The sequence below is a fragment of the Dermacentor silvarum genome, chromosome 1, assembly GCF_013339745.2.
Source record: "Dermacentor silvarum isolate Dsil-2018 chromosome 1, BIME_Dsil_1.4, whole genome shotgun sequence".
NCBI lineage: Eukaryota > Metazoa > Arthropoda > Arachnida > Ixodida > Ixodidae > Dermacentor > Dermacentor silvarum.
The window spans coordinates 70087640-70106200 of NC_051154.1; the positions used below are offsets into that span (position 1 = coordinate 70087640).

General features: G+C 45.6%; 1 protein-coding gene across 2 annotated transcripts in view; it reads right to left on the reverse strand.

Annotated features, from left to right (window-relative positions):
* Positions 1-393: 393 nt before the first annotated feature.
* Positions 394-18561, reverse strand: part of LOC119465325 (protein O-mannosyl-transferase Tmtc3) — a 333204-nt gene continuing 315036 nt past the window's right edge. For both annotated transcript variants that reach the window (XM_049669279.1, XM_037726130.2), the window contains 3 exons: positions 10252-10353; positions 9444-9527; positions 394-4826 (listed from right to left, as the gene is read on the reverse strand). In XM_049669279.1, coding sequence (XP_049525236.1) covers positions 4521-4826; positions 9444-9527; positions 10252-10353 — 492 coding nt within the window. In that variant the 3' untranslated portion in view covers positions 394-4520. The remainder of the gene's footprint in view (positions 4827-9443; positions 9528-10251; positions 10354-18561) is intronic.

Sequence of the window (18561 nt, forward strand, 5' to 3'; positions counted from 1 at the left end):
CTCTGAGCGCCACGTGGGCAACAGCGGAAACGCGCGGCCTGCGGTGAATTGCCAACAAACAGAAAGCTCACACTGCCTCGCTGCGCATCTCGCGGCAAGCCGCTGCTGGCGACGCCGCTCTAGGTGTTGGTTACAAGTTTCTGCGCCATCTGTAATTTGTACCACGAAGCGTCTGCTCGTCGAGACACTATAGTTGGAACGCCTTACCAGGCGCGAGTCTGCGCTCCTGTATATCCGTGGCCTCGACTTCTGTCAGTAGGGACGGATACAGATGAAGGCCGGCGCTAGTGCGCGCCGCCCCGGCTGACGTGGTTTTAGCCTTTGCCAGCTCGGGCGCTCGTGTATAAGTATATAGGTAAGGACGCCGCGAAGTATATTGTTGGACACGCAGAGTAAACCGGAGTTTCGTTTATTAATTGAGAGGAGACAGGAAAAAGGAACAGTCGAGTGAAAGCATTATGTGTGCCTTTATTACGAAGTATATTGTATTATTTCGCCAAAACACAAGCGACAACAACACCGCAAGTCTTTCCTTACGCATCCGACAGCCATGAATTGAAACAAGAATACAGACGCAAAGCGGCGACAGCGCTCGCCCAAGCGTTCAACACACGAGAACAATATAAACACAACCTTTCCAAACTCGGGAAGGGACAACGTTGCGGGTCGGGGTGGCGATAAGGCAATTACGTGCACCACAAAACAGCATGAAGCAATAGGATGAGGGGGTGCAAAAAAGCGGCAATATTGTGCACACATTGGCGAGTTGACGCGGCGAGTATCATTCGTAAACCTCAAGCATACAGGCATAGACAATATTTAAGGTACCGAGTGCCGACAGCGGACGGTCCACGCAACGCAACACAAACCAGGGAAGCGGCTGCTGCTGGAAAAAAAAAAAAAAGGGGGGGGGGGTGAAGAAAGGAATGCAGAAGCAATGAATTTATCCCGGAGCGCGCAGATCAGAGACTTACCGAGCCGACGTTTTGCTCTATCTAAGTGCCACCGTGGTCCCTAAAACAGTTTTCTGGCTCACACTTGAGTTAATAGAAAAATTCTTTGTGTCTTTCTCAGTATATCTATGTACAATCCATCGCATGCCTGCGTCCGCTAAACAGCCTCCATACGCATCATCAGTCTAACGATAGTTCTTTTTTTCTTTCTTGTTGTAGTGTACATTGAGAAGCACCAGTCATAACACATGCGCCGCACACAGACAAGAGACAGACCTGTTTGATGTTGAGTCGTGGTTTGCGCAATACTCCAAAATAGAACGACTTCACATCTCATATATACGCCCGTCCGATACTCACCCTATAGTATGTACAAGCTACAGTGTGCGTTATGTACAGGCGCTCACATCGTAGTATCCAAACGGCATATGCACAGCGTAATATATTTGTATATTTATATATATATATATATATGTATATATTTTAATACGTGCTTTTTCTTAATGTTTGACTTTTAGTTGCCGAAATATAGATCACTTGTCTCGTTAGCGGCTGCGAACACAAGTACTGGTCAGCAATACAAGGTGCAAATATACACGCTGTGACATTCATTCACCGCAATTTCTTGATCACGTTCTTTTTCTTGAACACCATCTATTTACAGCCCGCATTTCGACTATTTTGTTCGATTCCGCAGTCAGCTACTGCGCTATTAAAAGTCAACATACGAAAATGAGTTAATGACTCTTTTGCTTATGCAGCGTGCTTATCAAAATCATCCATCTAGTGACGGCGGTAACGAGTAGATAAAAAAAGAACTACCGCGACTAGCGACAATGAAACAAACAGTTGGTTGGTTGGTTAAAAAACTTTATTGAGATCCTGCAAGGCGCGCTGACGCGCGCCTTGCAGGGTCTCAGGATTAGTAGCTATAAAAAAAAAAACGCGAATATCAAATAAAAATCTGTGATGCTTGATTGAATGGGAAACAATAACAGGAGACAAACAGGAGCCTTTGTTATCATTAAGCCATTAAGAACTTAGGACGGTAATGATGAAGATACGCTTCAGTTCGGCTTTGAACAGTAGCGCTACTACCACAGAATACCATCATTGACGTTTATAGTGAAATTGCAGGAGGCATTTAACATTACTTAGTTCTATGAATAAGCATCGAAGCACCAGTGTGCAAAAAAAAAAAAGATTATTCATTCTTTCTTGACATACATCTAATTTGGCACTTGGTATGAATAATGAGGATATTTTAGTTATTTAAGCATGCAGCGCTGAGGCTTAAATTGCGGCCATATAGACTGTGTGGATGAGGATTATTATTGTTCCCTTTAAAATTAAAAGCAAATTCATTTCAAGAAACGAGCAGGTTTTCTTGCTGTGTCCGTGAATGAAGTCAGAAGATCGAATTATGCGCATCATTAGCACTCGCGCTGAGGATAACCTACGAAATTATTTTACGTTAACGCAGGATATTACGCTGTACAATGATGAATTTGACAATATAGTTCTGTAAGACCAATGTGACGATATCACCGTCTTTCAACACGTCCACGCGTAAAACAATGCAAAAGATCAGTGCTTTCTTGGCGATTTTGCAAGCAATGTCAATATTTTTCAGTGAGCCATAAATAAGCTATTCATGGCTCATAAATTGCCGATGCCTCACATTTACTACACGAAGCTGGTGTGACACTTCTCTTTCGTATTACTGCATGCAAGTTAACGCAACAAAAAGAGACCTTGGGCGCTATAACGTAAAATGATTCCAAACTGTTTTGATTCCAATTTCTGCAATCAGCCTCCACGATTGGTCAAAACATTTTCGGGCCACTCCCAACTTCGCCTGTCTGTCACGCGACGTCACGAAAACCGCGATAGCTCCCCATCTGATATAACGCGTACACACTGATTATGCATGATTAAACCGCGCAAAAGAAAAATAATAATTTCTGATTCGACGCCTCTTCAACATTAGCCCTCTGCTATTGGTCCAATGTTTTCTGGCTACGCCCACTTCGCCTGACTGTCACGCGACGTCACAAAACCGCGAAAACTCACCACGTCAAAGTGACGTGTACGCGAAAAAAATGCATTAATATGCCGAACAAAACTGAAAATTTTCTGAATAGCCACAGACTGCCGCGTTCCGAAAGGAATAAAAGATGGCTGCCCGCCGATCGCTCAGGCCCTCGCTACTCGCACCAGCCGGTGAGCATGTATTTATTTGCGCATGATAAACCTTTTTGCGTGGCAGTAAAACGTTATCGAGCCATTTCGGCATCATACGACATCACGCTGTCAACTCTTCCTTGCTGAGGATCCGTTTTAGCGGCATTCTTATTCTTCCGTTGCACGCCGCCGCGATTTTCGACAAGCCACCGCAACCTAAGCAAGGCGAAGCGGACCAATCGGAGAAGCCGGCACCACCCTCTTCATGCGGTTATCTATTTTCACTGTGCTGGCTCGGCCCCATCAAAACCCTCTCCACTAGAGCATGCTCCTCGCCTCTCGTCAGCCAATTAGATAAGAAAAACCGCTGAATACCGAGCTCTGAGCGTAGACAATGTTATTGGTTTCGAAAGCGAACAAAGGTGACCTCCTCTAAACGAGGAGAGTGTTTGATTGGGTTGTTCAGAGAACGCTGCGGGTCACCGCCTGATGCTTGCGTCGGTGGTTACGTAAATTTGACGTCAGGAGTTTGGAATCATTTTACGTTATAGCGCCCCTTATCTCAATTACAAAAAATATTTTTATGTCAGGGGGTTATATAACATATCAATATCTTGACTAAAAAAAAAAAAGAAAGGTTCTTCTTACTCTTTAAAACGAGCTAATCGTGCAGCCGGTTTACCATAAGATTTAGGAACTTGCTTTTTACATATTGTCTGGACGAAAATATTCGATTCTATAACGAAGGCTGACAGTGTTCATGTACTCTCTCCCTCAACCGAAGTCAGAAAACAGCCTACCTTTGACACATCATTTCACAGTTCAGCCTTTACAACACATACTTTCAACAGGCATGGTGAGCCACTCGCTCCTACTGACAAGCAACGAATACGCCACTCGTTTAACTGTACGACCTGTAACCTGAGGAATGTGCCACTGTAAGTATCACCGTGCAGCAAGATGCACAATTACATTCTCGGAGCAAAACGAAAAAAGAAAATGCAGCTAGAGTGGCTTTTGTACAACCACTAAAAAATGACTTTCCTCCCTCCACTTCGCCTTCTGTATCTGGAGGTCGTCGCACAAGCGTCATAGTGTCGCGGGAGGTCCTCGCGCAAAGCCAACGGCGCGCACAAGTCACCAGGAATGCTCGCAGATGCCCCTTGCAAAACACCGTCAGAGACAATTCGAGGGCACTCGCAGCTGTCGCCACTGGGCGATCACCGACGACGGTGCGTGGCGGTGGACCCTTCAACCGCGTTGGCTGGCCAACAGTCTCAAACGTTGGTCGCGCTCTCCCGTGGAACCGTGTGCACAGTCTCGGAGCGCATTCTACGGCGCACGGCTCTTGCCAGAAAGGTTGCCGCTGCTGGCCGGCCACAGTCACTGCGCGTTGGAAGCCGACGCAGCGGCGGCGGCGGCAGCGAACGGCTGCAGGACGGGCGGTTGCGGCGCCGACGCAGCGAGGGCAGCGCCTGAGCGGCGCTCCGCGTCCACCGAGCGGTTCCGGAGCAGCGTCTGCGTGACCTGCAGGTGCTTGCGGATGTACGTGGCGTTCGGGTCCAGCGTGGTGGCGTGCTTGAAGCAGCGCTCGGCTCGGCTTAGCTCCCCGCGCTCCACGTACACGACGCACAGGTTGTGCGAGCCTTGTACGTTGCCCGGGTCCAGGGCCAGGATCCTGCGGTAGCACTGTGGCCACAGAAGAGGCGGGAAGTGTTGCAGGAGGCGGAACAGTTTCAATGAGACTACTGCGCGCGTGGTGTGAAATAAAAAAAAAAGAAGGAAAAGCAACGAAAGGGCCGAAATGACACCTGTTCACACGGCTTCGTGTTTCGTCGTGTGTGTTAAGTAAGCGGCGACTACCTCGGCATTCACATAAAATTGTTACCTTAGTGCCGTCCGCTACTGACCATTGCCGCAGCGATCTCTACGCTACCGCACTGACCGCTATCATCAGTAGAAGGTGCCCTAACGTCGGTCAGTGAAGGAATGCTCGTACGTACGAAAATTAGTCTGAACGCGGGGACTGTTCCTCTAGTACTGGGAGCTGTGCTTGGAGATTTGCCTGCGCAGTCTCCTAGCAGGCTTCGCTTGCATACTTGTTCCGCGCCCTATCCACGGCAGGCGCACAGGTGCATATACGTGCATCTCGTATAATGTTTTTTTTTTCTTGAAAGAACGCGCCACACAACCTTGTCAGTCACATCTGGCACTGTACCACGATGTTGTCCCCGAAGAGAGTGCCTCTCACTCTACTGCTCTGTGCAAAGCTACTATAATGTGATCATGCTTTGATGCATTTGTAGATTTAATGCTCAACACGAAAAAACAAACCCAAAGAACTAGAACAAAGCATTGCCATATCCAGCACTGTAGGCTGCTCTTTTCCGTCTATATATATATATATATATATATATATATATATATATATAACGAAGCGTTCTAGACAACCGCGGCACTGCACAGTGGCTAACCAGCCGTAAACGCACTTGTCACTCATCATACTTATGATAAACAGCACGTCATCTCACCAGCCGTAAAAACGCCTGTCATCTACCACGGTTATGATAAACAGACTGCTTGAAGAAGAGGGTGATAAAGAAGACGCAAGACAGCTGCGATGGCACGCTGCACAAGCACGCCCGTACCACGGACTGGCGGTCAAAAAAAGTCAGCGCTGACGGTTGCTCCGATAAGAGCTTCTTTGCCAGCTTACGGTGGCATGATCTCAAAAAGACCTTGGGTTCCATGGACCAGCATAAACATTTCGTATCTCTCCTGAGCCAGCAATGCCTCAAGCGATAAGATGCAATTTTTGTTTAGATAGTAAAAAGAATGTTATGTAACATAAGTATTATCATAATAAAATATTTTTTTTTGCCAGTGATCGTCTGAAGAATGCTGCCACGAGAGAAAACACTGAAATCTTCTGTGTACAAAACTGCAGCTAAATATAGCTAAAAAAAGTGCTCTGTGCATGACATCGTGCTTAAGAATAAGGGCATATATAATCTGTGAGACTTACTTATCGAGGAGTAAACGGTGAATAATTATATAAAGGAAGAATTTTTTCTTGGGGAAATTTTACAGCTTATTTGACTTGCTTTCTAAAGAGAACTGAAAAACCATTGAACAAATGCCGCCTTTGTGTGACCTATGTAGCCACTTAAACGTTGGTTTTCTTTTCGTCCTTAAAGGGGTACTGAACTGACCCTCGGGCTAGGTGAAAAAACACAGTCCGCGGACAGCATACGTTGCTGTGAACGACTCAGCCAAATTTTGCAGTCGTGCGTGGCGCGCGGAGCTCACAAGCTGAGCGTGACGTCACCTTTTCCTCAAACACTCTCTTTTCAAACGAGGCCTTATCCTCAGCCGTTTCGAAGCTGCCGGCAGTTTGCACATGTCGTAATATGCACGATTCCTATAGACTGTCGCTTTTGGTCGATAGCTGACATCAATCAAGAAAGGTGTTTGGATCAGTGCGCTTCTTCCTACTGTTACTGCGTATATTTATTGACGCAGTTTACTACACCGGCTGAAGTAAGTCAAAATCTGAGTTCCAACTTTCGATAAGAATTACGTACTTCCGGAAGAAGCCGACTTTCATCTGCTCATGCTCGACAGCGGCCACCCACGCAGGAATTCAACTTTGGCCGCACTGATTATCGGTGTCGTAGCCGTTGAGTCTCGCTTGGTCTCGCTAATTTCAATCAGTTTTGAACACTCAACTAGCGTTCAAGCACGCGAAACTTAAGGTCAGACCACGCATACGCTTGTCAGCGTGCGCTCACTCCTGGCCGCTCACTACGAAGACGTCACTTCGTAGTGAGCGATTGACAGCGCTTCAAGATGCGCAATTTAGATGTTGCTACTATCCGTCAGTCAAGCTGGTGCAGGACGAAGCCGGTCCGCATTACGTAGCACGGTCAGACTGGAGCACATGAGTACGAGCGCGCACTCAAGCCACTGCGCATACGCACTACAGCTGCATGTAGCTGCTGTCAGCTACGTAGCGTAAATACCGCGGCCGTCGTGGGGTGCCGGGACGAGCCTGCTCGCAGAGCTCACTGCGGCTCGCTGAGGACAAATTAGTTTAGCGTTTGGCGCGTCGTAGGCGCCAAAATCGAAAATACTGGCCTCTACGTGAACATCCAAAATCAAGTTTGAGCTGCGTGCTCTGATGACGTTCAGTAGGCGGAGCGTTGCGAGAACGCCCCGCTTCGCCGTAGCCTTCGCAGTGCAAAACTTTAAAGAAGGAGCGGGAACACCGCGAAGGGGATCAAAGGTTATCTTTGATTGCTAATAACTCCGCTTCTGCAGAACGCATAGAAGTAGATTTTACTGCAAAGTATTTCTGAAATAGTCTATTTTAACTTCAAATGCATTTCGCGACTTATATAAAAAAGTGTTTCAGGGCCCCTCTAAGTAGTGTCACTAGCAATGAATCATCACCAACTATCTCAATATGTTGTCCTAATAAGCAGCGAGTAGTCACATTTATTAGCAATATAAATCGGACATCAAAAAAGTTTTGCTTTGCTGTCGTCCGCTTCTTTAGAAAAGATGTAGCAAAAATCGTCTCAATTATCTTCTTCAAGTTGGCTTTCTTGCATTAAGATAAGGCATGCGGCAGAGCACCCTTTACAAAAAGTCCTGTGTGATATTTGAAACCGGCATGCGCAAGTGCTTCCACTTCTACTGTTGCTGGTAGTACGCAGGCTAAGAGCGCTACATGTTTATCTAAGCACCAGAGCATGACGATGAACGTCTTATATTTTGGAACGCGACGAAACCCTTTAGGAGCATAATCAGCTGCTCAGCTCAAATGCTCAGTTGAGATCCGGTTACTATGCAGCTAGTTCGCGATTCTTTGTAACCACATTATGTGTGCTCAGCAATATTTGTTTAGCGATATTTGTTCAGGAAAGAAAGAAAAATACAACAAAAAAGTTGTCGCAGTTTCATCTGAAAGGCGAAGCATCAATTGCGATAGCAATTTTGTAGAGAGCTATACGGAGTAATGATAGTAGCTTTATCAGCTGTATAAACTTGGACATGCAGCAGCACCGGCAACACGCAGAACTGTTGTCGACGCCGTCGGCGTTTTGCCCGCGTTCGCACAAAATGCGTGCGGCGTTGGTGACTGTTGCCGGAGCCTCTGATATAAATAGGCACTTGGTGCCGCAGCTAAACGTCGCCTCCCTTCCCTCCCCCTCCCTCCCCCAACCACGGCATTTCGCGCGTCGGAAGAGGGCGCGTTTGCTCTATATATATGGTGATTGTAAAGGAGGAAAGAGACGCCTACTTTTGCAGCCCTTAAGGGAGCACGGTGCAGAACGCGCGTTTGTTCTCCGCCGTGGGTTCACTCCCCGTGAAAGCGCGCGTCCCTCGCGCCCTTTCACTCGCACATACAGCGTTCGGCGGCGCGCAGCGACGATTTCATCTCCATTGACGTCATACGGAACCTCACGGCGACGGCGACGACGACAGTGACGCCGATGGCAGAAATCTGCTTTGGAGTGTCCATATATTTGCTATCGCAATAAAAGCTGTCGCGGCTTGCAGCGATCTTCGCCTTCGAGTCTAAAAATGTTTGGCCAAGTGACAAGCGCTTACTCAACATAAATACATATTGGGAGGCATGCAAGAAAACGCAGACTTGTGAAAGCGTATATATATATATATATATATATATATATATATATATATATATATATATATATATATATATACCAGAAAAAAGCGATTCTGGGTCCGGGTAAATATTCACAGTGAAGTAGACGCGCGTATGAAGCGGTTTATATATATAACAACAGTTGTGTTTGAGAAGTACGTCAACTTTTCAATTATAACCTTGCGGCAAAAAAAGACACTTTTCTTCTATTTGTTATCTATTTATTGTGCTACGAATCATTTCCCTGTCTTACATCTGTCACTTCACACCCCGGCTGCTTTGCGTAATGATATAGCTTTGCCCCCAAAAAAGGGAGAAGAAAAAAAGTTCTTCGGCGGGAATTTCACGCTGACGGTAAAGATTGCCGGGCCTCGGGGCAGACACGTAGTAGAGTGGCCGCGCGTCACCAGCAGCGGATAAGCAGGGGCAGTGCGGGGCGAGGGAAGTGCCCCGCTCGCGCTGTGATGCATTCCACTCTTTCGCGAGCGTGCCTGTGACAGTGCTGGCGGGGATTTGCTTTGTTTGATTGGACGTCCCGTACGGCGTTCCGTCCTCGCCGCCTCAGTTGCGCTGCCTTCTGTTTGCGCGGGATTAGGCACCCAGGGCCGGAGCCGCTAATCTTCGAGACTCACCTCTTCGGCTGCCTCCAAATCCTTGAGGTGATTGACGTTGATGTCTCCGAGCAGTACTAAGCCCTTGATGTGGTTCGGGTGGTACTGGACAAAGGGAAGCAAATGGAGTGGGGGAGGGAGTGGAAACAAAGAAACGCTCCAGTAAGCCTGAATGCGCGAGAACATATGCAGCGTCGGCGCGGGCCAGTAGGGACTCCGCGACCCCGCGGCCGCTGCCGACAAAGCCCCGTTGCTACCATGTCGCACGCCTCGGCTTGGGCGGCTTACGTGCCAGCCTTTTGTGTGCGCACGTGGCTACCGGAACACCCCTCGATTTCGGGGGAACGGGTTGCCTCTCGTTATGTCGTGCACTGTCTTACGTGAAAAACTGTAGTGAGAGCGTTTTTCGCTAGGACTGGTTTGAAGAAGCGAATGAGCAAGCTTTCTTCCCCGAATAGAACGTTAAAAAAAAGCACGATGCGTAATGCTACAAAAAATAACAAACGAAAGTAAGGCGTGACGCAAAAATGAGAGAAGTTGGAAGCTTAACAGACGCCATAAGAATGATACGACAGAAAGCTACACGAAACAAGCGGTAATGGTAAAGCGGCATAAAATAAAAACTACACAAAAACATTCACGGTAGATCATAAGTGCGAAAATATGATTTGAGAGATTCAAGTTACGTTGAACAGTCCAAGGTCCCATGCGTTGTTAAAGCATCTACTGAGGTTTCCGACTCGCAGCTGTTTCGAAAAAGACCCCTGTGAAACAATTCAGCAGCGTAGCGAAGAGATGCCAAAGCACAGATGTGGAAAGGACATCTAACCTTTAGGAGATCTTTCAGGAACCTCATGGCTTCCATAGGTCGTTGCTGCTCCGACAAGAGCAACGCCAAGTTGAAGAGAGCGCTTCGCAGCTTGGGCTGCACCTGGGAATGTAACAACGATAGGGAGGTCATGCGAAAATTCGAGATTGTACAGATAAACACAAGAGAATTAGGTGGAGAAAAGCGGTGGTAACCATGAAAATCAGCCAGATAAATACAGTGTTTTTTTTTAGCTGCACCAATATTTTTGAAAGTTATCTGTGGCAGATAGCACAATTCTAACCCTTGATCTAAATTTCTTGATGACGTGGCCATTACTTCTACGAGAAATCAAAATATTTAATTGAATAATTTACATAATTACGCTAATTACCTTTTTATCAATTACTTTACGGCGCATTATTAAATCTACGAATTTTAGCTAGTGAGTATGCAAGGCATATCGACTTAGAACGAATTTTCAGGACTACGCCAGTTTCGAGATATTAATTTTCAATGTGTCCGACGAAGTGCATTGGCGTTCCAGTTACTTTTGTGAAGCGATTTCTTAAAAAAACAACAGCGCATTTTTTACCGCGAATTTGACGGCGGATATTGTGAAACTGGTGCCATCCTCAGAATTCGATATGCCTTGCATACTCACTAGCGACTATCTTTCAGTGCGACATGCAACATCTCAAAGCAATGGAAACGAAGCGAACTACCGAAAAACTTTCGATCGACGCTTAACAATCCCAGCTAATGAACCTTTCCATCAGGGCGCTAAACAACGTCCTTTCTGCCCTGCTGCGCGTGTGTACAAGCCTTAGTGCGTTTGAGGAAGTGCTCACGCGGGCTCCAATAGTCCAGAGGGCATAATGGCAATGCCCAGGTAGCTGTCGTTTGAAAGATATATAAAAGGGCAAGTTTTCAAGTTATCACTATTGTTACCGTAGTTACCTATTAGAGAAAATAGGCCCTGTAGGGAGTCTCTGAGACATTCTTGTGACTGTGGCCGTCTGGTTGCAGCACGCAGGAGCATTCCAGCTGAATCTGGCGTCGTGTAAATGGCTTGATCTATTAATAAGCGGAGGTTGTGATGGTGTGCCGATGCACAATTTACGCCTGCTTACGAACGCCGTGAAGTGAGAACGCAGTTACGGGCAGTTAGAGCTGTTTTAATGGAACATCCCCGCACCAAAACTGAACTGGAACCTGATTTCCTTGGGGTGGAGTGGTCAGAGAGAATCTATTAAAAAAGGAGTCTGGGTGGCGTGTTTGTAGCGAAAATTAATGTAAACTATGCATGAATTTTTGAGCCGCGGCACATTGATGCAATTCACCTTATTTCTGAAGCAACTAGTATCTCGTTGGCTAAATACACGGATGCTGCGCGATAGCCTAGAGATTGTTCTTTTGGAGCATGTACGTTTTTGCCACAGAGCATAGATGCCTTCAGTGGAAATGAGAAAATGAACAAACGTCGAGACAAGGGCATCGAGAACGTGCGAAAATAGTGCGGCTTTTCCACGCGCAAGTTCTCGCAATTTGAGGATTCCTTCTTAACTTTTTTTATTATTTTTTTTTATTCAGCGCCGCAATCTGAGAGGATGCTTGAAGAGATTAGCTAGCGTCAAAGTGTCTCAGACAGACAGTATTGAGCAACTGATCCTTCCAGAAGACGTTCCCTTGCTCGCTACGGGTTGTTAAGGTGAGCGTGTGACTGGTTTTCATGTTGTAATTACAGACGTCGAAGTGATTTTTTTTTTAAATCTTCGCGGGGTGGGGTAAAATGCTTGCAACTCTGTGCTTTCCTTCGAAAACAAAGAAAACGGATAACCATTACGAAAGGGTTGCTTGGACAGTGGCCCAATAAACCAAGGCTGGGAACTCAAATGACTTCGCTGATGATATGGCGCAGTATGGTTACGAAAGACCATCAAGAACACAAGCGATCAAGAGACCTCTAATACAGACAGTCAATTATTTGTGTAGTACTCTCTTTTGTAGTGCAGCTGCCATTCCTGGGTGAGTCTCCGTTTTGTTGAAAGAAATTCACATGGCAGTTTTCACCCCACTACCACCAGCTATAGGACGTGTACATGGTCTTGATAACATTTGAACAAAAGCTACGTTTACACGAACCGGATAAAATTTGGTGGAGACGTCTCATCGGGTTGAAAACTGGTCGTTGGGTTTACGTAAATGCTAGCGGGTCCGGCCGAGTGAGCGTCGAGGCGTGTTCGGTCAACCCGCCTGCAAGGGGTAGGTTGACTCGCCTATAGAGTTACTGTATATGGCTCCTTTAAGGTAAAGGGAGCTATATAGGCTCACCCAACTGACTTGGCAAGATGCATGTAAGCGTAGTCCGGTCGGGCTGTGTCAGCTCAACTTCTGACTCGACTCGGTCGTGTCGAGTTTTTGTAAACGAAGCTAAAATGTGTCAAGCCCTCGCTGCCACACTAGAAGATGAGTTAAGTACCTGAATTGAAGAGTTAAGAATGAAAAACTCGGAACTGCTGACACTAACGCGCCGTCCATCGTCGCTAGTTCTGAGCTCTATGCCACCCTGCAGATCATAATCTTGAAAGAGCGGGTACGCTGAATGAATAAGACGGCTAGAGGAAACATAATAAGCATGAGGTCCTCTCAGCACAGAAGTAATGTGTAACCCACAACCAAACAGTTCACTGACCCTCGATTTTGCCCCGAAATAGAGAATGAGAGAGACAGGCCAAGTAGAATGTGTATGATGCGGTCCATTATTATTATTTAAAAAATTCTGAACGCGGAAATTTCAGATTTGCTACGCATTACTGAATGCAAATATTTTAGTCCGTTCTTCGGGGCAGTTTGCTTGAGCCTGCCGCTTTAGAAGAAATGAATTCAGCACATAAAAAAGGAAATGCGGCCCTGCATGTGGGTTGGTGTGGAGCACTAGTCATCGTCCAGGCGTAGCGGGTGGCAGCATAAAGGGCACATTCCGTTGACACTTGCCCTCAACGCATATCGTGAAGGAGCAAATGAGAAGGAGAAACAAGGAGAAATATGAATGTGTTGTGCAGACGCGAAGTATGAATATCCAGTACACGAGTGACAGACGTTTAACGACAATAGCAAACTGAATTAAAAAGCGTCTGAAGGAAGCCTCAAAGAAATCACGGACGTTGGTAACAGCGGTAGTTCAGGAGAGATTAATTCCATAGTAACTGAAAATCATCGTACGGCCAAAAGTAAGTCAAAATCTGTGTGGGATATGAATGTAAAGAATGCAGTTTTAAACCACTAAGAAAAAAAAAAGCATGGACGAAACACGGAAAGGCGCAAAAAAGAATAAATAAGCCGCTAGAGTAAATGAGAGAGTTTAGTAAAGCGATGAATGGGACTAGTTGGTGGACGTTCATGATTGTGTTGCACTTAGTATTACACAGACGGAAGAACTAAAGAACGAATATAACGCGTATATGTATATAAGCTTGTTTTCTAACAATATTAAACGAGTTGGTAGTTTGCGCCGCGTACGCCCACTTTTTGTTCCTTTATATTCGTTCTTTATTTCTTCCGTTTGTGTAATACTAAGCGCAACACAATAAAAAATGAGAGAGAAATGGGAAGACTAGAGAAGGCTGAAGAATAGCCCACAAGTTATTGGAAGAAAAGATGAACTTTTAAAGTGATAGGTGGTTGGTAGAGATTCGAAGGAACGATAAGAGGACCCCAAGAAAGTTTTGGAATTATCTAAAGACACTGGGTAAAACACGAAACCTAACGCATAGTAGTATTGAAAATGGCAGGGATAACATTCTAAAAAACGAAGCGGCGTTGCAGTTTATTAGTGAACAATTAATGTTTTGATGAAATTGAATCACAGGCGACTTTTGTTTCCATATTGTCAGTCAACAGAAAGAGGACTTTGACATATCTAGTCATATATAGAGCAGATAGATTGCAAAGAGGCAGAAGAGAAGGGTTTCTAAGCATACAGTGATAGGTTTAGACAGAATACGAAGTTATCCTTGGGCGTGGAACTAAAGACATTGCATTCCTCTATGAGCGATACACTTTAAACAAAGAAATAACAAAGAAAGAAAGAAAGAAAGAAAGAAAGAAAGAAAGAAAGAAAGAAAGAAAGAAAGAAAGAAAGAAAGAAACAAGAAAAACAAAACAGAGAAAGCATCAAATTGTACTGAGCTCTAACGGTAACGTCGGTGTTGTAAACGTAGCATAACAATGTAAGCAGTGCGAACTCATGTCCACTTTATTAGCGAGTTTGAGTGCCATTCTTCGAAACCATTCGAATCGGCCGTGCGCGTCGCTAAGGCCAGTAATTGTTCACAGGTCTCTATAGAGATGCTTTATTCCGTGACAACAGCTCCAGATTGGAAATAAACAGACTGCATAATTAAATTTCTGCGCCTGGTTTCGATCGTCCATTGATCATACAGAGCTCACTAGAACACCGCCCCCACCGATCATCGGCTCAGAAGGCAGTGAAGGCATTTTTAAGCTTTTTTGAAAAACGACTGAGTTGTGCGAACGACTTTGACTGGCGTGATGCTGTCCGCGCACGTGCACACATTCACTGCATTCCTATCTCTCTCTTTCTTATTTCTAGTCTCCTGTTCCCCTCTTCCAGCGTAGAGCAGCCAACCAGACGCTTTTCTGGTCGGCAACTCTGCCTTCACCCTTTCTTTTTCTCTCTCTTTATCTGGTAATGTTGGCTTTCTGGAGCTCGTCTTATAGTATGACCCGCGTGAGGTGTCGCGCGTTCTCGAATATTGAGCGCTTCGTGCAAAACTAAGATGCCACCGATGGCCCAGGACATTCGCAGAAACGCACCGAAATAATTCCTGCTGTCTAAAAAAGTTGCGTGCATTCAGCTATAGGCTGCTTCTTTTTCATGGTGCTTCAGCTCAGCTCGCGTTTTTCGTGTTGACAAATCTAAACCTTCTTTCTTTACTTTTTTTTTCTGCCATGAGATGGCCAAGCAATAATGCATGCACATTTATTTGTGATGTTACACGTGTCGGTGCGAGTCGACCAAAAGAAGAAGAAAAAGCAGACCATCGCACCGCACCATGCTTTCATCCCGCGCGACACGCAATGCAATATGAACTGAGCGCAAGGTTGACGTAACACGGCGGCTCATGTATCTTGCATAAACGCGCCACTGAGACGCCGTCGCTACCTAGGTAACGCAAGGAGAAACTACAGCGTGGAATAATAATAATAATAATAATAATAATAATAATAATAATAATAATAATAATAATAATAATAATAATAATAATAATAATAATAATAATAATAATAATAATAATAATAATAATAATAATAATAAAAGACAGGAAGAAAATAACCATTCCGCGCGACCTGGAGTACATTCTTCTAGGATAAAACACGCCTCGGGCATCATAATGGCACGAGAAATAAGTAGGTAGAAGAAACAGAAAGAAGGGCGGGAGAAGATTACATTCTCATCTTCTTTCCTTTGCCCACCGTACATGCCACACCGTGTCGCTCGCTCGCTCGCTTTCTCCCCGTGTTTGTAAAGGGAGGACAGGACGGCCGCACTTAATTGCTTGCCGCTAAAAGATGCGTTACATGCCCAACGCGTTTATTTTTCTTCCCTTATTTCCAGTGTTTGTTCATAAAACAAAAAACTGCGTATACAAATTGTGCGTGGATGTACGTTGACACGCGTATGCGGTTACATCTCTTCATTTACGTCTTTTATATAAGGCACAAGCGTAGATGCTCGCATCTTTGGGAGGTTCCTGATTTTTACTTATATATATATATATATATATATATATATATATATATTATACTGATAATACAGGACACGCGAGTTGAACGAGAACCTGCGGGAACAGAGGGCAGCGGCAGACCCTGTTCATGTTTTGGTAACGGATTACGCAATATGTACACGTCCAGTCGGAGACCTCGAAATTGCGAGAGTCTGAGTTAACTGTGAGAGACGGCGACAACAATAAAAGTGTCTAGATGGACACTGTCGCGTCCTTCTCGCTTCATTAAGAGCTAGGAACTGCACATGGCGCTGCGCGACGCTCAGCTCAGGCGTGTCTCGCGCAAGTCACACATTGCCATAATGAGACTCTCATTTCGGTGACACTTTGTTGGCCAAACACTGCGACGCTGCGACCACACGGCGTGGGCGGACACTCGAAGTATTCGAGGTCAGCGCTTTCGCATGGGTGTCTGCATTAGTCTAGCGCGAAGAGGACAATTAAAGCGTCTGGGTTTCACCCACCGTCTTACGGCAAGCGGAGGGTAATGTTGTGCGTGCATGTTTAACACCAAAGGAGAACTTTGCGCTAATGCTACCAGCGTTTTCTGCGAAGTCGGGAAGCCAAGTATTTGTAAAACAAAGTGAGAGCCATCGAATGTCACATATAAGTGAAAAACATTATAAAAAATTATGCTTGAAAAAAATAGATACGTGAATAAAACTTAGTAAAGGAGGAAGAGAACTAGAAATAAATCGAGTCTTGTTAGCAGACACCGCGTTTCGTATTCATGGTTTCCCAACAATAGGTCAATGACTGTTCATGAAAAGGCTTGCTCATTTCAGGTAACATCATATTAGCATTTGCGTGGCTACAGATGACATATGATCCGGCGGGTACGACAACGCTTAAGAGCTGACACCTTTGTTTTCACTATGTACGGCTAAATGGCGCATGAAAGCACACATGCGAGCAGTTCCGTACCGTGAGCCCCACTTTCCTATATTTAATGGCAAATAGGTGCGAGTTTGATGCCCTTTTCTTATGACGTGTCCTTATCAGAAAGACTGTCCCCAGTCGGTGGGCGACCAGTCGTCCATCAGCCAAAACTACAAACGTTCAGCGGCTTCGGCTTGAAAGGTAGTAAGTTTGGCACCTGCGGTCACTGGGCCTCTTCTATTATCCGCTTCTCACAATCCCGGACTGCCCGAGGCGGTGCTTTCAGCCAATGAGCATTGCGTATGCAGCGTGTCAGACAGCTCGGGACTGTCAGGGACGGATAATCGAAGAGGCCCACTGCAGCGCCCGGTGAACTATCGATTTTCATTTCATTTATAATTTCATTATTTCAATATTTCAATTTTGATTATTTATAATAAATTGGGCCTGCCCACATCTTCATGATGTATACAAATAAATGAAATCCAATAAGCACACTACTTTTAACAAGTATCTGCTGAATAGTGACGCTTCCGTAATCTCGGGGGTATATAGATCTGCGGCTATAAACATGAATGAGCTGATAATATATATGAAGTAGCGATAGCTCCCGTCTTCTCGTTTATGATTTTTTTTTTACCGTATGTGCTGATGCCGTTTTGGTCCTAGTCTTAAAGAGGTTTATTACGAACACCTGTGCATGTACACGCATGATGCCGAGGCCATGGGCGGTGTTTCAGAAAAAACGCTTAACCTTGCACTCGGCCGCGCAACGCTTGAAACAGCGAAGACGGGCGATCGTAGCCCAGCATTTTCCGGAAGTGCGCGCGAACTTTTCATCTTATTACTCATGATGATGAGATGATGACAATTTCTTTTCGCGCGTCTCGGACTTACGGCCGTCACTGCGCGTTGCATAGCGCAGCCTGCAACACCGACACCGCGTTGCAATGCCGACACCGCGTTCCACTGCGTTGTGATGCCGACAACGCTTTCCAGCAGACTCGCTCCGCGAATGCGTCTCTCTCTCTCGCTCTCATTTTCTTTATCTCTCTCCCGAGCATAGCGCGCAAAGCCTCTTCTTCACCTCGCAGAGCACGACCGTGCGAACGCGCCAGCTGTGGACAAAGAAGACGACGACGCTCGAACGCAATCATATGGTTCGCATAAATGCATGTTCTGCAAGCGTGGCCACGGACCCAAGGCCGCGCACCCACGCTCGCCTTGAGACCGTGGGTAGGCAAGCTCGAATTCCACGTCGGCAAGAAAGTTTATTTTCTTTTATTTCTTGATAGTTTCTTGATACGAACCACAAACCACAAATTACGGCTGGCATAAACAGCTTCACTGTTAAAACGACAGAGGTTCGATTAGCAAAATTTCCTAATCAAATAGAATACGAATAATCGAGAAAGATGTCCTTCAAATATGAAATCGATTATCGAATACTTTTTTATTTCTAAACAAAACGAAATACAAAGCTCGTGTGGAGTTGGCTCGGTAAAAAATTAGGCTCGTTTACATTATATGATACATTCCATGTAGTGACGTTTACAACAGGACGCCCGGTCGAAAGAGGAGCTTCTAATTAGAAACAACCGCTCTTTGTTACCGGCTCTCCTGCAGCAGAGTCAGTCGGAAA